General features: G+C 38.5%; 2 protein-coding genes across 2 annotated transcripts; one reads left to right on the top strand and one right to left on the bottom strand.

Annotated features, from left to right (window-relative positions):
• Nucleotides 1-9,051: 9,051 nt before the first annotated feature.
• haus3 (HAUS augmin like complex subunit 3) lies at nucleotides 9,052-16,625 on the bottom strand. Its single transcript, XM_015375430.1, has 5 exons — nucleotides 15,025-16,625; nucleotides 14,708-14,917; nucleotides 13,537-13,769; nucleotides 11,289-11,574; nucleotides 9,052-9,476 (listed from the first exon to the last, which is right to left on the bottom strand). Exons 1-5 carry the CDS (start codon nucleotides 16,042-16,044, stop codon nucleotides 9,252-9,254), a joined length of 1,974 nt encoding a protein of 657 aa, XP_015230916.1. The 5' UTR covers nucleotides 16,045-16,625; the 3' UTR covers nucleotides 9,052-9,251.
• Nucleotides 16,626-17,655: 1,030 nt separating this feature from the next.
• LOC107085243 (prostaglandin reductase 1-like) lies at nucleotides 17,656-22,142 on the top strand. The gene is made up of 8 exons (XM_015375465.1): nucleotides 17,656-17,761; nucleotides 17,874-17,925; nucleotides 18,036-18,086; nucleotides 19,660-19,827; nucleotides 20,490-20,763; nucleotides 20,843-20,948; nucleotides 21,782-21,900; nucleotides 21,988-22,142. Exons 1-8 carry the CDS (start codon nucleotides 17,656-17,658, stop codon nucleotides 22,096-22,098), a joined length of 987 nt encoding a protein of 328 aa, XP_015230951.1. The 3' UTR covers nucleotides 22,099-22,142.
• Nucleotides 22,143-22,413: the final 271 nt, after the last annotated feature.

The raw sequence follows: 22,413 nt of genomic DNA, 5'->3' as shown, positions 1-22,413 counted from the left end.
TAGAGAATTATGAAATAGTTTACAGTGTGAATTCATTTGCTAGAAACTAAACTTTTCTTTTAGCACAATGTGGAAGTTAAACAAAAAACAAACAGAAACAGCAGGTGGATTTGCTGTAAAAAGACCAAAAAAGGAAACTAGAGAGGATGAAGAGGGATTCAGCCCTCAGCACTGTTTCCCAGACAAGAGGACAGACAGAGAAGATGCAGTTTGTCTGAGAAGTCTGCCTGAAGCAGGGACAGGGTCACACACACTGAACATCACCCCCATCTGTTCCCTCCATTTTTTTTTCATAGAAATAATATCATGCTTTTACTTTTTTGGTTATTTCAATTATTTAACTTTATGCTAATCATTGAAATAGTGAACAGAGATTTAAATAAAAGCATTTTATATATATATATATATATATTATATATATATATATATAATTAGAAAATATGACTTGAGCAACTTATTATCAAAAACAATCAATCTTTAAGCTGAGTTTAGGGCACAGGCAAGAGATGTGAAGATACATTTATTGTGATGATTTTAGATAAAAAACAATTAGCGACTTTATGCAGGCGCAGAATTCTGTGTGTCTGTCAGCGAGGCGTTCACTGGATAGGCATTCCTGTGAATCAGCTCCCTGAGGAGAATCTTCCTCATTTCCCTGTAAACACAACCCGTTTTCCTGCTGACAAAGTCATGAACCTCCCCCGGGTGCTGTGCTACAGGATATAGATAGAAAAACGAGGCAGGCCGTGGCCCGTAGCCGAGCGCCAGGCAAAGGAAACTGTGAGAGACTGAATGAGAAGGGTGAGAGAGGACATCTGCTGCTGATTGTAGCAATACAGCATAGCCCTGCGCCTCTTTCTGTAATCTTCTCTGCTCCATCTTTTCCATGAGGATCTTTGATCTGGTTATTCATCTGCAGATCCATAAACCCCTTTTTATTACTTTGCAGCTCTTACAACAAAAATCAGGATGACTCTGCAAGAACTTACTGTGAACTTTACAGCTAAGTAATGAGCCGTCAGTTGTCTGTGTGCTGGAAAACTTCCCCAAACTTCCCAATTTCATGCAAGACAGATTAATTAGTCAGTGTGTGAAGACATGGAGACCTAATCCCCGGCTAAAAAGCAGCCATCGAAATTTTAGGACTCTTTGGAAGCTTGCAATAATAGTAACCGGTGTCTCCAGAAGGAGGGATTAAGAGGCAGTGGTTTAATAAGTCTGCATGAAAATAGAGAAAAAGCTTCAAATAAACTCTGCAAGTACTTTACAGATAGAACATTTTTCTTTCTACAAATTTAGCAGCTCAACTCACAAATATCTTTTATTGCATCATCTTAAGCCTCTTCGTTCCATAAAGACTAACCTGCAGAATATGTTGCTGGTTGCCAGGGCGATAAGGAGGTCTGTACCCTGACCTAGGCAGCCCGTACCCAGGGGTTAGTGTTGGCACGGTACATCGTTCTCCATTCGAGGCCCCTAGAAAAAGGCAGGTGGCAGCATTTTATTTCTTAAATCTGATCATCACTCTTCTTCTCCATCCTGAATCAATAAATCTATTCTGTCCTGTAAGCATGTTTCCGAGTAGGCATGCACAAGGCCATAAAGGCATCAGCATGCATCAGCACGGTGCGGCACAGCGAGGTCTGCCAAGATTACATGACCCTTCTTCTAGAAGTCAATGCTGCTGAGGAGGAATGCATGCGGGTCAGTTGATTCAGCACCGTCTTTGCACATTTCAGACTAACTCCTTCATTCAGCTGAAACGTGACACTATGACATGGCATCACTGCCACTCAGCAGAATTAAAAAGATAGGCGAGTGCCACTACTGTTTGATTTGACGTGTCTCAGCTTCCCTAACAAGTAGTTACATTATGACGCTATGGCAGCACTGTGGCGCTGTTAGAATTCAGGTTTTTTTCAAGAAAAAGGGGTTAGAATCCAGGCCTCTTTCTGCATGGAGTTTGCATGTTTGCCCCATGCAAGTGTGGGATATGACTGAATGGTTGCTTTAAAATAGAGATGCACACATATATAGATACCTGGGCTGAGCATATTGGCCAATTCCGATACCGATCCGATTCAACTGCTGAATGAACCATACAACTTGCCATGTGAGTCAAGGCCTTAGCCTTGACATAAACATTGTTAGAAAATGGGAACAAATTAACAGAGAATTACATTTACCTTATACTCATTTTGACAAATAAGCAGCAAAAAGCAACATATAACAGTTTCATGTAAAATGCCCTGGATTGGATCTCCTATATAGTTATCAAATCACCGATATCTGATTCAGCTGATTAGTCAATATCGGAACCGATATCCAATCCAGGTATTGGATCGGTGCATCGCTAGTTTAAAGCCCAGGATGAGTAGGAAAAAGTTAAATAGTGCTCCTTTATATACTAAATCACTATTTCCTGGCTGTTTTAAACAAAGAGCAAAAAAAAAATGTGTTTGTAGCATAATTCAGTTATTCTCTGCTTAAGACTTATTTTGAAAATGTTTAATTTGAAAAGTGATACGTTTAACGGACCAAAGTAAACACGTTTACTTTTCCAAGGGGTACTACAGATTTCCCATGTTACATTTTTTACTTTAAGCCAGTTAAAAAATAGTACCAATAAACCCAAAATCACGTTTATTGATAGATCATTTTATTAACATCAGATATGGATGGTCAGGTAAAAGATCAGATGGAGAAAAGAAAAAAATATATAGATGGACAGTAGGGCTTAAATCTTATCACTATATTGGGTGAGAATATTGTGATAACAATGAGATACCTTAATGCTCTGAGTGCTTACTATAGCGATTACAGCCCCACAATCATAAATAATACTCTTGTAGAATATACCTAAGAAAATGTGGCTTCTTCAGGAGACATGCTACATTAAGAAGTATCTTTTATAGCAGTAAACATTTAATTATTTCTTCAAATTTATCAAAGCCCCAATGGAAAAAAAAATTAAAGAAAAGAAAAAAAATTGTTTAAAAAAAAAAATCCAAAAATAGAATTTTCTTAATTGTTTCCAATTTTATCATTTAGACTAATTAGAATTAGATGAATCTAATTCTTGACTAGAAACTTACCAGGATGATATTACGTTAAATGACCATCCCAAGTAAACAGCTGGATCTTTAAATGGACAGAGACGTAGTATAGAAATTCTGCTACTACATACAGTGTCTATCCAGGATTAGAAAACACTAATGGAATCAGAGACTACAGAATACACTGAGCCCTCTGCTAATCCAAGTCTGAACTTTTCCAATAGACAGTTATAGAGCTTTTACATTTTTCAGGTTTCTGCATCATAATCTTAAATTCATACAGAGCCAAAAATAATCAGCTGTGAACTGAATTTCCACAGCAATGTACTGTGTAATTAAAGGAATAGTACACCCAAAACATGATTAGCCTTCATTTTCTACTCACCCCCATGCTAAACAACACTCTGGAGTACTTTTTTGATATCTCAAATGCATCTGGAGATCTGGGAGGCTTCTTGCTGTCTGCTGACATTCAAATAATGGAGGTCTATGGCGCCCGAGGCAGAAAGGTCCATAAAAGTCCACAAAAAACGTGTCAATATTCCTCCATACTGCTCGTCCAATGTATTCCAAGTGTCCTGAGTGGGTAGCATCCAGAATTTACTCCAAACGAAGTCATTTAGAATGTTTTTAGAGCATAAACAGTAGTGTATAGGATTTCCTGAAAGCGCGTTCACGGCGCTACGGAAACCGCGGCAGACCAAACCAGATGAAAGTGCGCATTCAGCTCGGCAAAGAACTCATGCTCTTCCTCAACACTGAAGTCCTCAGACATTTTTCTTTCGTTGTTTCTTTCTTTGCACAGGTAAACAGCACATTTCTTCTTCTACGCTTGCATTATTGGCAGAGCAGACGCTGAATGCGCACTTTCATCTGGTTTGGTCTGCCGGCTTCCGTAGCGTCATGAACGCGCAGGTGCGCGCTTTCAGGAAATCCTATACACTACTGTTTATGCTCTAAAAACATTCTAAATGACTTCGTTTCGAGTAAATTATGGACGGTACCCACTCAGGATACTTGGAATACATTGGACGAGCAGTATGGAGGAATATTGACACGTTTTTTGTGGACTTTTATGGACCTTTCTGTCTCGGGCACCGTAGACCTCCATTGTTTGAATGTCAGCAGACAGCAAGAAGCCTCCCAGATCTCCAGATGCATTTGAGATATCAAAAAAGTACTCCAGAGTGTTGTTCAGCATGGGGGTGAGTAGAAAATGAAGGCTAATCATGTTTTGGGTGTACTATTCCTTTAACCTTTCATTCGTTAAAGCTTTTAGTTAAAGGATTGTAGCACCCTCTGGTGGTATGCACAAGTTAGTTTTTATAAATCAGTAATAAAGGGAGTTCATGCTGAATCTAAAATATACAATGCAGGGAATCATTATAGTATTGTATTTTAAAGTGAATAATATAAAAAAAAAAAACTCACCAGGAGAATTAGATAAAAGTCTGATTTCTTCTATCTTTTGTGTAACTGAGTTTGATCTGTGTAAATCAGCATCTCCAGAGTCAGAATTCTGCTGTTTTGGCATCTCATCTGTTTCATTGTATTCTTCAACATCTGTATCCGTTTTTCTTTCCATTGCTGTAGCCATCAAGCCACGCCTGGTCAGGCTGCTGGTAAAGTGGTACTCCGGGATGAGTTTGGTGTCTTCTGATTGAACTAGAGGTCCCCCTGAGGGTTCCCTCTCTGCTGTCTGGAACATGAAAGGCAGGTCTCCTCCTCTGGTTCCGGTTGTGTTCAGCTTTAAGGGCTGAAGTCCCTCTTCTAAGGAATTAGACACACACTGTCTCCACTTTGCTCCACTGCCTGGAGGTTCATGACTCTCTGCTTCACTGGAACCAATATCCCAGGTAGCTTCATCTTCATTGTGTGGACCTGATAGGTTTACTGTCTTTTTAGCTTTATCAGAGGAGGGTAATGGGGGATGACACGCTAAAGAATGAGAATGAGACTGCTCTGAGGTAGAGGCAGATAATTCATCAGGGCCGCTATCATCTGTGGATTCACTGAGCTTAAACGCTGGCTTTAATATTCCTGTGGAACTTTAAGAGGAAAACAACAATTAACACTTTCATTTAAAATTAGTTTTACAGTTCAGTGCTTTGCATCTTACCTGCTGCAATGTGTGGTTTGATGACCAGGAAAACTGTTTGGTGGATGGGGAAAATAGGGAGATGAGTCTTGCTGGCAGAGAGATTCTTCAGTCTCCTGAGAGAACAGGTAAGGAGGAGGATCTGGGAGGGTCTGAGGGGGCTTCTGTTGGAGGGGGGGATTCCTACAGGAGGAGGAGGCCTGACTGTCTGCAGCATTCTGATGACTCAGTGTCTCATCGGTAGAGTGATGATCAGAGATGGAAAACAACACTTGGGACCTTGAATCATAGCAATAAGGATGAAGTTTAGAAGCTGTAATATTTACTATATTGCAATGCTACATAATATAACCTTTCATTATTTGAATTAAAAAGAAGTGAAGAAATACTTTTTTGAAGAAAAGTATTTTTTTCCAGACAGACTATGGTAAAACGTCACACACCATCTCTCATAGCCAGGCTTGCCGAATGTGCATATAAACATACGTTCACACGTTAACAGCTGCCGCTCAGAGCTTGCCAGCGTAGCATAGGGGCAACCACCTGCACTTAACATCAATGGATGTGTTTAAGTAGGGGAAGAGGAGAAATCTGAGGTCATGAGACCTTATACCAGCATTAAAAATCTGACTTTTATTTAAGACACAATGGCAGCCTGCTTGAACAGAGACTCGCATCGTTAGGTTAGAGTTGTTTTTTATGCTTAAACTGATATTAGATGATTTCATTTAATAAAGTACTGTTCTTTAAGAGTCATATATATCTGTCAAAAACATATGAAATTTAATCAGTTCAGATAATGAGGCATTGTCTGTATCCTAGCAGATATGTTGCCCTGTTAGGAATATAAAACACCCTGATTACTCTCAGAGTTTCTGAGTGAGGACGACCCTCCACATGATCAGAAAACCTGGCAACAACATCAGGCATCCAAAAATCTCCAGCCCCCTGGATGATATATGTGATGATAGGATAGGGTACCTTTCTATTCTGTCAGTAAAGGGCCGATGCTGGAAGAGCCAGAATGGACAAACGTCAATCATGTGCCAGTGGTGCAAAGTGAGGCTTTGCATTGATACTGGCCAAAAACACAACTGTTTCCACAGCTTTTACTGCTACTTCTCTACAAAAACAATCTAGAAATAAGTCAAATGTGTTAAATTAAATGTATTTATCCTTAATTTGAGCAGGTAAATAAGATGATTTGCCAATGGAATTAGATGTTTTACTCTTAAAATAGAATAATTAGATAATATGCGCTCGAAATAAGTGCAGTAGTTTATTTTAAATGTAAATGTTCCATTGGCAGTGTCTCACTTACCTCTTAAATTCAAGAAAGAAATATCAGTTACAACTAAGAAAAACTAGAATAAAAAAAATATTTTCATTAACTGACATAAAAAAAGAAAATTGCAAAAAAAATAAACTAAACATAAATGAAACTGTAAAAAGAGTTTATAAAACAAATTAAAATAAACTGACTATTCAGAGAGGATGTGCTTAGGTTCTCTTTGTGTCTTTATCATAGTACATTAATATGAGCTTAAATCTTAAGTTGCTGCATTTTTTTTTTTTTGCTGCTAACTAGATTTTATTTTTTTTTTGTCTTGCATGTTAGACTTTCTATACATAAAAGACTCAAAATATAACTGAAACAAAAAAAGACTAAAACTGAGCATTTTTTGAAAAATAAAAAAAATTAACCAAAGTAGCAAACAAATACAAAGATGAATGAAAATTTAACAGAATTAAAAATCAAAACTACAATTAAAACTAATGTGTATAAAACATGTTTAAACCATGTAAACATTACCCTCCATGAAGATGTTAGAAACTGATTTAATTGGTTAATCGGGGGTTCCAAAATGTTTAGCTTTCAAAATATATTGCTTTTTTTTTGTTATCTCAAATTTGTTGACATTCCGTCAGCTTTCTACTTTTGGAAATGCAAATCACAGCATAACTACAGCATTTCAAAGTCTTTGCAATTTGATATATAGAATATTATGGATCCGTTAAATCTTTATCGTTAAAACATAAAAACGGGGTGTACCCCCCCCCCCCTAAATAATTCAAAGTTGTGCATGTTGGCAAAGGAAAGAAAAAGGTTACATTTAGATGTTATAAAAAAAAAAAAAAAAAAGTCTCCCTTTAGTGAGGCCAGGGTTGAAAAAAAAAAGGAGGCATCCATATCAGATGCAAAATTTAACTCCCTCCATTTGATGTGGTTCAATTCTGAGGCAATAATCTTCATAGGTGTGACTCTGATGCAGATTCCAGTCCATGAGAGCTGCTCTCCCAGGTTTTAGATATAGCCATTCTCCAACAGACATGAATCAGACAAATTATTACCAGACCTGAGTACCACACAGATAAAAAAAAAAAATCTCTCTCTATATATATATATATATCCATGTGTCTTCAGTGGTTTGTTGAAGGATTCCCTGTAAAGATAAAGGATTGTAGCTCTGAAGGACTAAAGTAGGGCACTCCTGTCTGAGAGGATCCTGTCTCTTTTGCATATGACTAATAAAAGCTGCGTTTTTTTGACTAGGCTATTTACCACTGCAAAAATAACACTATACACGAGATGAGGCCAAAATCCACCCATCTTCCTACGCATCCTGCCTTTGATTTGATGTCTCTATAAATTCCGGAGCAACTATTTGCCTTTCAGTATCACCCAAACAGTCAGTAGAGCCCATCACTGCACGCTCTGACCACAGCATACATACATGTTTGTAAGGCTCCAAAATATCAAAGAACATGACTCAGAGCATGGTTCCCCCAACTATCTGACAATGGAAAGTGTGTGGCAAAAGTGGAAATCTACTAATAAGACATATACAGATCTTTTAACAAAATCCACCACAGCTACTGTGTAATGTGACAATGGCAGAATGATGCGAGTTTTCCCTTCCAAATCACTAAATATATACCTGGTCTCTACGACTAAACATACTTCAGTAACACATGCTAATATACGTTTAAAAAGCCAATTCTAGTAAAACTAAATTATCTTTTACTATCCATGCATTACTTTCCTTCCACTTCACAATCACATTATTTTATGACGGACTATTGAGTAAAATCTACAGCGACCATGACTTTGCAATTACCTAGACGACATTTACACTGGGCATGGTTTGAACGAGGTTGACAGATATTGCTGAACTTTGGTCAAACTCTGTGCTTTATGACTGATGAGGAGTAATCTAACAGCTCATATTACTCAGGCTCTGATTTGCTGAGTCATGCCAGGTTACCCAAAGGCCACCTTTATATAGAGCTTCTGCTAGCAGATTATTACACTGCATTTTTCTAAATAGGTGCAAAGAATTGCATATAACTGTCTAGAAACCTGAGATCTTCTGACTTACCCACAGGAGAAACTGTCTTTAGCCTCCATCTGACTGCAGCTGCTTGCAGTCCATAGCTCTACACGGCTGTAATTACAGCTTTCCACTAACAAATAGAAAACATTGGGGGAAAAGACAAATCCAAATACATAAAAAATTACAAATGAGTCGTTCTTCAACTATGAATGTTATTGGTTTGTATTCCTAAAGCTTCTACTCTGACTGACTTTGCCTGCGAGTGTTGAAGCGTTGGTTGAGACTGCCCTGGTCCTGATGCTGGGCCCGTAGAGCAGCCAGGACCCTAAGAGCCGCCTCAGAGAGCGGAGCCGTGTACATCCTGCTGCCTGACTGCTCCTTTATCTCCATCCTCTGACTCTAGCATTTAAAAATGACAAGTAAGAGGTTGAAGAGCTGCACAGACGTGGATTAAACTTGAAATGAATCAAAAATCTGCAAATAAAACTTAACACAATGTATGGTTAATAGAATTTTATTCAGCAGATAAAGGTCATATTTTAACAGAGTGAAAATTAATTATTTTAAATGCATTATGTAATCCAAATCATCACAACCAGTTTTCTATTTGATTATCACTTGTACAAAGGAACCAAGAGTGGATCAAACCTATAACGATACAGAAACATCTATAGTAAAAGGGGAAAAAAAGATGGTAATAACAGTCCGCATTATCAGAGCAGGAACAGGAGCTGAGATGTCTGAACGATCTCCTCATGGTTTTCACTGCTCCTCTTTCTTAGTCATCCTGCTCTCCAGATCTTCCACGACTTTCTGCAGAAGCCGTGCATCCAAGTGGAAGAATATGTACAGTTCCCTTTCCCGCCGGAGCAGGGGATTGCGTTCTAGCTGAGAGCGCTTGGCTTTGACTTCTCCCAGGATTTCTTGCATCACTTGCTGGAGATTCTGCAACTGAGAATCTGCTTCTGCAAGTTTCAGCGTCAGCTCCTGTCAAGAGAGGGAAGTCATCTAACAAACTGAAAGTAAACATTCAGCTGAATTAGGATCCATATAATCGGTTTAATTCCGTTTTTTCACTAGTCGTTCAGACAACTGACTTCATAAATATGTAGTGAAAAAAAGTGTTTCAACATGCAAATGTGTAAAACAAAAGACTTCCTGTTTGCTACTCATCCAGAGGATAACCTGAGAGTAAACTGGTCATCATGACTTAGCACAAAATAACCTGGCTACAGCTTAGAGACACATGAAACCTAAACTGATTACTCATCATTACTAAGCAATATAATGTGCAAGTTTAAAGGCTACTTGTTATCTAAACCTAGAAAGTAAAGCTTGGTGCCTCAGAGGAAAAAATTTAAATCTTTTTTATCTAGATCTGCAATATTCCTCCTCTGTCGACTTTAATATTACTTATACAAGCTATTATTACTCCTTTCTACTAATGTCTATTAGCATAATATCAGCATTAAGGCTGTAATATGTATTATTTTTTGTAAACTTGGAACTAAATACATAGAATTTAGACAAAAGACAAGCATTTCCTTGTTTTTTTAATAAAATTACAAATTTATAATCTGATTAATCAGGCGCTGATTTAGACAATTTGGTGAAATGTTCAACAGAAATAAAACACTGCAGCCTTTAAACTGAATCAAAGCATTAATAAATCAATATAAAGTGACTCCCTGATAAAAAAAAAAAATCCACCAATCAGAATCTCTTTTAAAAAGGTTAACAATTTTTTTTATTGCTAAATGTATTGGATTAACCTGCAAGATGTATTTGGATCACATCCGAGTTAGACAAGCTGTGCAACTTAGAAATAGTTAGGAAGAAGCTAACAGAGAAATGAACTGATGTGTAGAGAACGATGGATGAACAGACAGACTCATTGGAAGATACATTCATGGACAGATCAGATAGATGAAATGAAAAAAAAAAACACATAAATGATGGTGACATAAAGATCCATTTTCTTGTTTGCTCTCTTTATCATCTCTGTCTCCATCCCTCTCTGACATTTAGCATTTAGAATAATGTGCTCTGTGTCAAGTGCAGGCACCACAAACTATCCCACCATCTAAATATACATTAGCATGTAAAAATGCTTATTCTGATCACTTGGAATATTCTAGTTAAGAATTAATGCGCTCCAAACAATCCACTGTGAGATAAATTTGGCAATGCACAATGGCTTTATATGCAGGGAGAAGGTTTACACAATATAGAAATAGTTTTAGAAGGAGCCACAAGTGGCTCTATAGCTAATAAAAGAAAAAAAAAACATTTGTAAATAAATATATAATAAGAATGCAGACTTTGGCCGTTTTTACAATGGAAAAATTGTATCTAAAATCAGCAACAGAAAGATACCAAAAGTAATTTGTCATTAGGTTAAAAAAAATGGTATCCATTTACCTTTAGCAAAGCTTTGAAAAGCTTAGTTAAAAATAAAATGACAGCTCTTTAAAAGTTGCAGTTGACCTAAAATAACATGAGTTATCTGTTGTCAAAAAGTTAATAATTTATTCATTTTCTGATCTAAAAAGTTCTTTTTTTTTGCTAAATAGTGAGGAAAATGGCTCTTTGGATTGTAAAGGTTGTAGATTCAGGTAAAACTTTTCTTCTTAGACTCCTTCAAGATACTTTACAACTCTGTGACTCTGCATGAATGTGCAAATAAGTGTGCTTCCAGCTTCCCTCACCCAGAGTGACCAATGCCTATAAACTTAACACTCACGTTAAAAGCAGAGTAGAAGTATGGCTGCCCAAGAGAGTGAAAAGAAATACACCCACCTGTGCATTGGGGCAAAGAGGGTCCTGGTCGGCACTGGCAGTTGGACATACCTGGGGGCCTAAGACCAACTGCTGCAGCTCTGTATAGGTGGCCCTGTGCAGCGCTTCACAGTCACTATACAGACGGCCGACCACATAGCGCTGCTCACGGCAGGCGCCGGCTAACGAGTCGCGAGCTAGCTGGATGTTGGTCCTCAGGCTACGAGCTGCTTGGTCCAAAGCCTCATATGTTCGGAAAGGCTCTGATCGACCATGGTCCGAGTCATAGTCAAGGATCTTCAGAAGCCTGAGAAAAACAAGAATAGACTGAGATGGACTGTTTGTTTAAAGGCAAGCTGTAAAAAGCAAAAACTTCAGCTGTAGCAGCATAGAACTACATAAGCAGGAGAAATTCTGAGTAATAAGACCAAACTGCCTCCAAGAATACAGAAAGCTAAGTGATGGTTATGTTTCCATCTAAAACAGGGGTCTGCAACCTGGTGCAGGCTCTGTGGGCCTTCAGCTGTGGCTATTGATGACTTCAAACCAGTTCATGTTTAGGGGTGTGGGGGAAAAAAAACAACCAATTTGGCGATATTAATGTGATTTTTGATATAATATCGATTTTTCATTTCCTAATATCGAATCTAAAAAAACAAAACATTTTTACCTAAAACATTGAGGGGAAAAGGGCTACCTCTGCACCGCCACTCTGGTAGATAGCCCAGTGGAGCCCTTCTGCTGTGCAGCGCAGCACCATCTCTAGTTGAGACAGTCACAGTGGAAGACATTGACCGACTCAAACCCCAAATAACATACTAAAATAACTAAATGATCAATATCTTCTGATGAACATATACAGCACTTCCCTTTTTTATCTATACATCTAATTTTAAAAGCTTGGGGAAAAATATAGCAATATATATAACGATAATGCAATATCATGATAAATATTGTATCGTGACACGTATCATGTCGCAACACCCATGCCAATACTAACCCCTATTCATGTTTTGACAAATATTGAGGGTTTTAAGCACTTTTTCCATTTAAACTGAATAACTGCTCTGAATCTGTATGTGACAATGACTCTAAAGTTACTAGCCTGACCAGCCAGGCTGATTCGACGAGTCAGTCCGTAAGGGGCTTTTACAGTTGGATTTCAAAGGCAGGACTAGTTAAATTCAATCAGATAACTATGGAGAAGCAAAAACACTAAGCTAAGCGATCTGTTTTTGTACTTTTGTAGTCCATGAAACATTTCAAACTGTTGTAGAAACACATCAGTGAATGATTTCTGCCGGATTGCCTAAATAAAAAAATATCAGAGGATATGAGGCGTGCTCCCCATTACGTCTTTAATTTTCATTTCAACATTGCTCTGTTGCGGATGCCAGCCTATCGTTATCCTAGCAGAAATGCATGACTGCATTATGGGTAATTCTGGTGCCGAAAGTCATGCATCATAAAGTTGTGCCTCCTGCATTGTGATTGGTCTGGCCAGATCTGGCTCGAGTCAACAACTGTTTACGAGACTGAATTAAGCTTCGTGTAATTCAGTCCAGTTGCCCAGCCTATAAAGGTACTACTGATGTTTTTCAGGGAGTACAGTTTGCAGCTTTCTCATAATTAGCCAAACAATCAATTGGTGTGGACATATATATCCTAGAGATCAATATCCACTATTTCCCATAAATATATACATCCTATAGAACATAATACATTTTTTGCTAAAATGTTTCCCTTTATTAAACAAAACAAAGCAATAAGTTTCTTCCATAGAAATTTTTCAAAAGTTATTTCTTTTATACAGAAACTCACAACATTTGTGGCAGGTTTTTGTAAGCTGGACAAGAGCAAAAAAAAAACCCAGCTCTTTGGGTTGTGAAGGTTGCAGACCCCTGATCCAGACCTTTTATTAGTAGAAGGGGCTGACATTTGTGGAGGATCCTGGTAAAAACAGGATAATCCTAGTTGGGAAGTAAAACAAAATATACTTTCTGGCTTATTTTTGCACAGCCATGTTGTTTAAGGCCCGTCCAATTTAGCCAGTGAGTGCAAAAATAAAAAAACAAAGTCAAAAACATGTTCCTTGACATTGAAGATTAACATCCACCCAACATTAGATTAATTACATCAATTGTCTGTCCTAAGTCGGATTTAATTTTGATTAAAAAAAAACAAACAAACACTGAAACACCAGTAAACATGGCGAGTTCAGCAGCATTATTTGCAGACTTTTAACCCATGAACACCACCCTCTTCTCACCTGCTGAACGCTGCATCCTTGGAGCTGATGATGGGGTTAGGCCTCGGGTTGACAGCCAGGTCTGGATGACCCAGAGACTCTATCCTCAGTGATGCTGCTCTGTTTTCCTCAGAAAGACGCCTATCGACTTCCACCAGGTGACTCTGACAGGACTTCCACCTTCTCAGCTCCATCTCATGAGCCAGGAGGAGCAAGTCAAAGGACGCTTTCTGCCGAAGTAAGTAATCCCGTACCTACGCGGTGAGATTGATGCAGGATTATTAAATGTACATTTCCAGTGTCACACTTATTAAAGAACCAATGTATCATTTCTACAAAATAAAGGTTGTTTTGTTTGTTTTTTTATTCATGAGAGCTACGACAGGACTTTATAGAGTCTTGTAAATATATTCACAACACAGTCCCCTTCATGCTTATACCCCTAAATAAAAAAGTCAAATTAGCTTCTTCCATAAAGAAAAATAGTTATCAGAGCCCATCTTTGTGCAATTCTAACATTTTATGGTGTTTTTAACAAGCAGCACCATGATAAGTTGAAAACATAAAAATTGCACAAGCTTCATCTCTCCACAGCATCCCATGTAGCCCCGTTCAAACCCAACAGAAAATAATTTTGGCACAAAGCAGAAAGGATAGTATAAATTAAGGTTGGGCGATATGGGAGTGCAGGTGGCGCAGTGGTTAGTGAGCACCATCCATGTACGGAGGCCTTAGTCCTTGACACGGCCGACCCGGGTTTGAATCCAACCTGTGGTCCTTTGCCGCATGTCTCCCCCCCCTCCCTTATACCCCCTTTTCTGTCAGCATACTGTCGAAAAAACGAGCCTCTAGTTACTCAAAAAAAAAACAGGTTGGGCGATATGTAAAAAATTTCCAACCGATATTTTTCAATCCAACAAATGGTGGACAAAGACAAGCTCCCCTTCAGAGTGCTTCTTCTGATCAAATTATTAACCACCTGCATGCACTGCTAAAACACAATAAGATAAACATCCTTGATTTATTGTCAATAATGTGTTTGATTCCTCCTGTGGGAATAGTTTCCTCCTTTCCGGTTCTTCTGACTATATTATATGAAATTACAGTTTCTTTATAATTATAGAGACTGACATAAGAGCAGTATATTTATTGCACTAATGGCCTTGGGTTGAGCATTTATAAAGCCACTCACCTGGTCCTGCCTTGAGGTGTAGTAGTTTTGTCTGGTGAGCTGCAGGGCTAGGTCTCCCCGGACTACAGGAACATTAAGCAGCCTGGCCGACTCTCTGAGAGCAGAAGGTACTGGTCCATGAAGCAGAGCTTCCAGCTCAGCCTCGACAGCTTGCAGCTCCTTCCTAGTGACAGCTTCGCGTACAGGCAGTGAAGATGAGGTGGAAATGCTCTATCCGGGCGACATAACAGATACAAGAGTTTGTTTTAGTGGGGTGGTCAAGATAAACAAAGCTTAAGTATGGATTTGGTCACAGCATATGGATTTACTTGTTCTACCTTAGTCTGCCGGGCCTTTTCTGAGAGCCAGTCTAATCCGGCCTTGACTGCCTTCTCTTCTGCCGTAGCCTGCATCAGCTGGTGCTGAGCCACGATGTGCGACCATTGAAGTCGGGCCATTTCTGCCCTCCTGTGCTCAACCGTTCCATCTTTACAGTCACTACCCATGTCTTCTTCATCCTGATAGGAGCTGAGGTCGAGGACCTGGAGGCGCTCAGAGCAAGAGGTCTCGATGGTGATGTCAGAAATGCCATGAAAGAAATGCTTCTGAGTGAGGGCAGCAAGTGTTTTCGTGTTGAGCTCCTCTTGATGCAGGTATGGATCCAAAGACAGCTGAGAGAGCAGGACTGTGGGTTTTTGGGAAACAAATGGCTTTGACTGATCTGGTTTTTGTTGAACTTCTGACTGAGGAAGGTAAGATCCAAGCCTGCTGACCTCATCCATTAGGCTTTGTAACACGGAGTTGGTGTCGGCATTCTCTCCTCCAACCAATGCGATGGCTTCTTTAAGCCTGCAGGCAGAACGCTCCAGCTCAGTGCCGAGCTGCAGGTCAACATCTGCATGGGACGTGGCTGCTACCTGCAGTTTGTTATAGCGCCGCTGCTTTAACTCCTTCTCCTTACGCAGTGCTTGGAGTTCTTCCTCCAGCTCTGTTATGGTCAAATCCCCTTCTGTCGCAAACACAAAGGATGAGGAAAGTTGACCCAAGAGGTTAGAACTGCTGCCATCCGAAGGCCCTACAGTTTTGAGAACCTCCGCCAGGGACGTTTCATCCAGAATTGGTTTCCCGGACTTCTGTAGCTCCTGAAAACCAGCGGCCTCCTCTGTGGTAAGAACGTTGCTTTGGTTGAGGGTGCGGCAGACAAAGCGCAAGAAATGAAGGTTCTCCGGGGCGCAGTCAAACAGCCAATCGAACTCCGAAGCCTTAAGCGAAGCTGCGCCGGGATAACCCAGACGGCACAGAGCCTCCACGAACTGGGCACCGTCTAACATGTTTAACCCACTGTGCTGCTCGGTCATCCAGCAGCACAATGCATAACAAGAATAATGACAAAAATAGTCAGAAACATGTGATATTGTGAATTCAGATTAAGTACTTGCTATATCCATGCAGATGTTACTAATCAATGGTTATTTTGAGCTTTTAGTGTATACTTTGGCCAATCCCAGTCAGGCTTATTCAGATTTATTCATATCAGATCAATTTATCATTAGTAGATGGCATGCTAAATGTTTAGACTCTTTCCACTGCAGAATAATGGCTAGTAGAGCTTAATCAAGCCACCAAAAAAATATAAACACAGTTTATAATAAATTAAATATTAATAAATAGAAATTACATTGGGTCATTCGAAATTGATATGGTTTTTCTTGTCAAAAAAGTCAATTTGATCCAACAATAATTGAAATTTATTGATGTCATACTGGAGAAATGTACCTCTGCATTTAACCCATCTCATTGGGGAGCAGTGGGCTGCCACTGTGGGGCGTCCAGGGAGCAATGTCGAGTTAAGGGTCTTGCTCAGGGACCCATAGTGGAGGATGTGGGGATCAAATCAGGATCTAACCACTTGGCTAACAATCCCCTTCACTCCCCCTCCCTTTTATGAGAAAAACATGTCATAAAGCCACTACTTAGTTGTTAAACAAATAATTTAATGTAAGCCAAAGAAACGTACTAACGGAGATGGGTGCTTAGTTAACATGTATCAAAGCGATGGGTCTACATGTTTTTAATCATCGTCCATTTAACGCAAAAAACGTTCCAGTCCTGCTGTACACATGACGCTAGCAGAGGTGTCAAAGCGTACATATCTTCTCCTAGAATTCAAATTATAAATTAGCAACATAAAAATTGAAATAAATATTCTTCTGAAAAGTAGGAAGGAGTTAACCAGCAAGCTATCGTAACTACCTTGCTAGCTACGAATAACGGTTACGGTAGAGTGTTAGCGGTCTGACTGCTAGCTTAAAAAAATATTCAGGAGTTGAATCTTTTTTTAAGTTTTATGGCGGAACTCAATACTTACAGCTCGATTCAAAACCAATGAACTTCATCCGGAAAAAGGTTTGACCGATTAGCTTCCCCCCCTCGCGCCAACTTTCCAAAATGCGTTGGGAACGTCCTACGTCACACGTAAGCGGCGGACCAACTTATTCAACCAATCATAATTTAGGAGAAAAAAAGGAAAGCTTGCAGGTCCCGCCCACTGCTCCAAATAAATAAATACAGCTCCTGATGTGACGGCAGTCAATCTCTGCTTATATTGAAGCTTCTTTACAACTCATACATCTGGTAAGTCGTTTAAACACAAAACTACATATTTAAAGCCTGTTACTCATGCTTTTTTTTTTTATTTAAGCTGTTTAAAAGCTGTATAAACTATCTTGCATTGCATTAAGATTGACCTATAAAAGGTGATTCAAAATCAATGCTTTGACTCAGAAAATGTAAAATAAAGGAATATGTTTTATATGATTTTTTACAATAAATTTTACTCAGTTTTTCTTCTGTTGTTTGCAAATGATTTATTGACTTGTTAATTTTTAACCAGGTGACATAAATGTCTGCATTGATGATCCTGCCTGTTTTATTCATCATCTGGCGGCTCTTTCTCTCTAGCAGTCACCATGGTTCAGTCTAAGTCATGGATTCTGGCCAAACACTTTGATGGCTTCCCAAAAGACAGCGACTTCAAGCTCAAGGTGGAGGAGCTGCCAGAGCCTAAAGATGGAGGCAAGGATAGATCCCTCAGTCTCTCTCTACTTGGTTGCAGAAGGGCTACATCTGTTTGTTTCTAAATGTATGTATTATTTTAAAAGTGTGATCCACCTTGGTTTTCTTACAGAGGTGCTTTTGGAAGCAGTTTTCCTAAGTGTGGATCCATACATGAGGCAGGTGTAAAGCATGAATGCAAATTTGAAAAAAAACATGATCATTCTTAACCAAATCATCTCTGAATGCTTTATTGATCATGCATTATTTGTATTTTTTTACTCAGGCCTTTCAGCAAACTATACATGAAGGAAGGGGATGTAATGATCGGTACTCAAGTGGCAAAGTAAGGAAACATTGATAAGAAACAGAAAAAAGAATCTTAAATTTATACCACGCGATGAAGTGGACATTTCATACATGATTCCCATTAAAAAAAAAAAAACATATATAGCCTCCAATCTAGTATACACATATTTTATTAACCTCAGGAAATGACCACTATTATCATCCAATAAGTGATTTGCTGTTTAGCAAATTAATATTTCTGTCTTAAAAATATTTTTATCCGTAATCCCCCTGTCTTTAATGGCTGTTTGAAACTTTCCACTCGTAGTGAAAGTTTTATCAGCAGATTAAGAAGGAGCCAGTCTTAGTGGAAGCCTTTGTTTACAAGCCGTTTAGTGTAGTAGCTAGATTTATGCAATAGAAGATTGCCTCATAGAAAGGAAACAACCTTGCTGCATGCTGCAGGGTTAGTCCAATAGATAGAGATGTATTCATCCATCCTAAACAAAAATGACCTAAACAAAAATATTATTATTTTTTATTTCAAGAAGACATTTCTATGACATTTCATTTAGTATCTAAATTTACTTTATACACAAACACACACACACACACACATATATACAAAGTTTGCTAGTTAGATTTAATAGTGCTAGAGATCTGGATAACATATTCTCAGCTTTCAATGAATAGATTTAAAAAGATGGCCCCACCTCTGTCTGACAGTGTTGTATTTATAATTTGCCTTTTAGTTTATCTCTACCCGGCCTTAAATCTGTTAAACAATAACTACTCACTCTGAAGAGCATATCTGACAATCTGATCCATCTGTCATAAGACAATATTGACCTTTTATACCGGCGTTGATTAGATCAGCACTTAGTAGTTGCTCTCTTCCACTTTGGAAATGCATATTTCATTTCAGTTCATTTATAAAGCACCATTTCACAACACATGTCATCTCAACTGTACGAGAGCAATTCGACCAGATCATACAGTCAAACTGATTCAAAGTTTTCTATCTAAGGAAAACCAACTGATTGCATTGAGTCATTGACTGGAAGGAAATCCCTCACTTCTCAGTTTGTTATGGTTCCTTTGTTACAGCCGTGATATTAAAACGTGTGTTCCTCCCTGTGAAAAAGCCAAGTGTGACCACAAGGATGCCGTGATAAAGTATTTAAAAACATATAAGTTGGACATTTCAACCTTAATAACAATTCTGTAATGAAAGGCAAACATTACATAACTAAAGAGTGCAGTAAACATGCATATATTTCAACTTAATATGCAGCTTGTTGAATCACCTTCTTGTTGAATTCCAGCTTTCAGTCTTCTCTGAACGCCTCCCACCCTGACTCAGCAATATTTGATCTTTTTTTACTGCTCTGTGTAGATGCAGTTATGACTAACATTGATTAACACCAAAAAACGTCTAAACTGCATTACATTGTTGATTTTAATTGTTCTGGTTACTGCTTATTAACTTTTTACTATTGATTGGATAACGAGTATTTTAGAGTCTGTCAAATTGCCATATTTAAAATGTGCATTGAGTTATGTTACAATAGATGGAAGCTTCCTAGAAAAATGGCTTCTGTTTAAGTATGATTGCTTGTTTTTTTTCATAGGGTGGTCCAAAGTAAAAACTCAGCATTTCCTGTTGGAAGTCACGTTGTGAGTGGTTGTGGTTGGAGAAGTCACGCTGTCAGTGATGGGAAGGACCTGACTCTCCTCATGGCCGACTGGCCCAAAAATGTGCCAATGTCGCTGGCTGTGGGTGCCATCGGCATGCCAGGGTAATACAAGTTTTAGATTCCCTGCTTTCGTCTCTGGTAGCCAGGATTATACTTTTCTGGACAGCACTACTTTAATAAACAAGGAGGTAAATGAGTCTCTTTGATAGATGTAGAAAGTTTTACTCCAAAAGAAAATCAAGATATAACAAGACTACCCAATTTTTAGCGTCAAAATATGTGTCCTTGACCTAAATCATATTTTTCTACCTAAAAATCAAAGCACATGCTGTTGGTTGAGGAATGCATGTTCTCAAAACAGTGGGAATTCTTTGTTAACTGTTTAATGATACATGTGAGCAAAAGTTGAGATCTGACTATTTAATTTTTGCATCGTTGATACTTAAATTTAGCAAAGGGTTTAGCTCTGAAAAGATATGAAATGGTTTCTCAGTTTCCTTTCAAATTAATAATTAATGCACTAAATTATTACGTTTGGGGGCTTGATCAAGGAGTACAAGATCAAGCTCATAACCTTAAGTTGTTGAAAGCAGCATCGTAACAGAGACGGTAAAACAGATATGTTTTGTAACAGGTAATTCTGCTTAAAAAAATAGAAATATATCTCAATTTCCATTTAGATTAGGTTGTTTAAGACAGAGCTTCCATAATTATGAAATTAGTCCAAATTTGAATAAATATTTTCCTTTCCTCCCTGTTTGCAGACTGACAGCTTTGTACGGGGTGGAAGCGGTTTTGCAAGCGCAAAAAGGTGAGACCCTGCTGGTGAACGCTGCGGCCGGGGCTGTGGGAACCGTGGTGGGACAGATCGCCAAGATCAAGGGCTGTAAGGTGGTGGGTTCAGCCGGGACGGACGCAAAGGTAGCTTACCTGAAGGAGCTGGGATTTGATGAAGCTTTCAACTACAAAACAGTTCCCTCCTTGGAGGAGGCTCTGAAGAAGGCGGCTCCTGAAGGATATGACTGCTTCTTTGAAAATGTAAGCTTGTCCAGCTCAAGATGTCTTTAAACTCCTCCTGTTAGTTATATATATACATTTATCTATTTTGTCTTTTTAGGTCGGAGGTCAATTTTCAACTATTGCGCTACAGCAGATGAAGGAGTTTGGTAGAGTTGCTGTGTGCGGAGGCATCTCCACCTATCATGATGCTGAATACCAGACAGGTCTGTTCTTCCACACTCTTTTCTTTTGAGGTATGCTGATGAACCTATCCATCCCACAATACCTTTAAAACTTGGATGCAACATGCTAGGTGTGGGGGAGAAGTAGTACTGCACATCACGGTAAACTCACCACCCCCTCAGTAAAGCATGGTGGTGGCAGGATCATGCTGAAGAAATACTTTTCTTCAACAAAAAGCAGGGAAGCTGGTCAGAGCAGTCTGGAAAATAAGTGCAGCAAAATATACAGCATTGACAAAAACAAAAAAAAAATTGTTAAGAAATGCAGCTTTTATTTTTCCAATGTTTCATTCTAAATTTACCTCAACAAAGATGTTGAATATCAGGGCATTTTCTGTGTCTATTAACTGTTTATATATTAACTGTCCACATTTGGCTATAATTAAAGGGCAGAAGGTAAGTGTTTTAGTTATTCCCCATCAGGTCTCACTGAGCTTGATGAAATCAGCTGAAAAAAAAATCATTCGAAATTAGTTTTAGGATAATTTATGCCCGGAAAGACCTGTACAGATACAGTAGAGTGATGCAATTTAAGTTTATTTTTGTTCTTATATATTTTTAAACCATAACTATTTCCATGTACCTAAAAATTTGATACTAGATTTGTGTCCAACAAAACATGTGAAAGTTTTCTTCTATTCAATTAAATGTGACAAAGTTAAAGCAGTATTGCACTATGTATTCTCTTATAAATGTGTACATATGTTTGAACACTAGAGGGCAGACTTGTCCTGCTGAAATTCAAATAAAGCAGAATAGCTTTTAAGAAGAGGTTGTTTCAGATTTATAATGTTGTATATATATATATTCCCCAGGTCCATACCCTCTAACCACCATAAACTGGAAGCAGGTTAAGATAGAAGGCTTCATGCAGAGCAGATGGCAGAATGACCATCCCCAAGGCCTCAAGAAACTAATGGGGTGGTATAAAGAGGTATTTAACCTTTTGTTGTGCAGGTTATCACTGATCAAATATTATGTCCTTCCTTCTGAGTTTAATTTGTGCATTGTGCCTTTAAAGGGGAAACTGAAGTGTCGGGAGCACGTCACCAAAGGCTTTGAAAACATGCCAACTGCTTTCATGGGGATGCTGCAGGGAGAAAACATCGGCAAGGCGATCATCACTGTCTGATGCCTCAACAAAGAGTCCCCTTACTCACAAACACTCCCTGAAGATAGAGCATTAATCGTTTTTTAAATTTGATACTTAAACTAGAATGATTATAAATATAAATTCATTAGTTATTAATAAAGATGAAGAAAAAATTATTCTGAGTGTTCTTTATCATCATCACTATAATCAGGTATTTTCTTATGGGCGGTGTCTCTAATGTTGCTGCATTGAAATGTTAATTAAGCACTATGTTTTTACCATAAACCTTTGTATTGATAATAAAAATAAAAAAATGTTTTCAGCAGTTTTGTTTAATGTGTTCAATTCCTTCTT

This window comes from Cyprinodon variegatus, unplaced genomic scaffold (assembly GCF_000732505.1).
Source record: "Cyprinodon variegatus isolate N-32 unplaced genomic scaffold, C_variegatus-1.0 Scaffold119, whole genome shotgun sequence".
NCBI lineage: Eukaryota > Metazoa > Chordata > Actinopteri > Cyprinodontiformes > Cyprinodontidae > Cyprinodon > Cyprinodon variegatus.
Note: the sequence above shows the minus strand (reverse complement) of the source record. Positions and strands in the feature narration are given on the sequence as shown.

Bases quoted from the DNA above. Each gene is read 5' to 3' on its own strand.
- haus3 (XM_015375430.1), bottom strand. From the start codon at position 16,044: ATGACCGAGCAGCACAGTGGGTTAAACATGTTAGACGGTGCCCAGTTC. The intron at 14,918-15,024 runs GTAGAACAAGTA...TCGCCCGGATAG, and splicing joins AAAAGGCCCGGCAGACTAAG to AGCATTTCCACCTCATCTTC. The intron at 11,575-13,536 runs GTGAGAAGAGGG...TGTTTTTCTCAG, and splicing joins AAGGATGCAGCGTTCAGCAG to GCTTCTGAAGATCCTTGACT.
- LOC107085243 (XM_015375465.1), top strand. From the start codon at position 17,656: ATGGTTCAGTCTAAGTCATGGATTCTGGCCAAACACTTTGATGGCTTC. The intron at 17,926-18,035 runs GTAAAGCATGAA...CAGGCCTTTCAG, and splicing joins GATCCATACATGAGGCAGGT to CAAACTATACATGAAGGAAG. The intron at 20,764-20,842 runs GTAAGCTTGTCC...TTGTCTTTTTAG, and splicing joins ATGACTGCTTCTTTGAAAAT to GTCGGAGGTCAATTTTCAAC.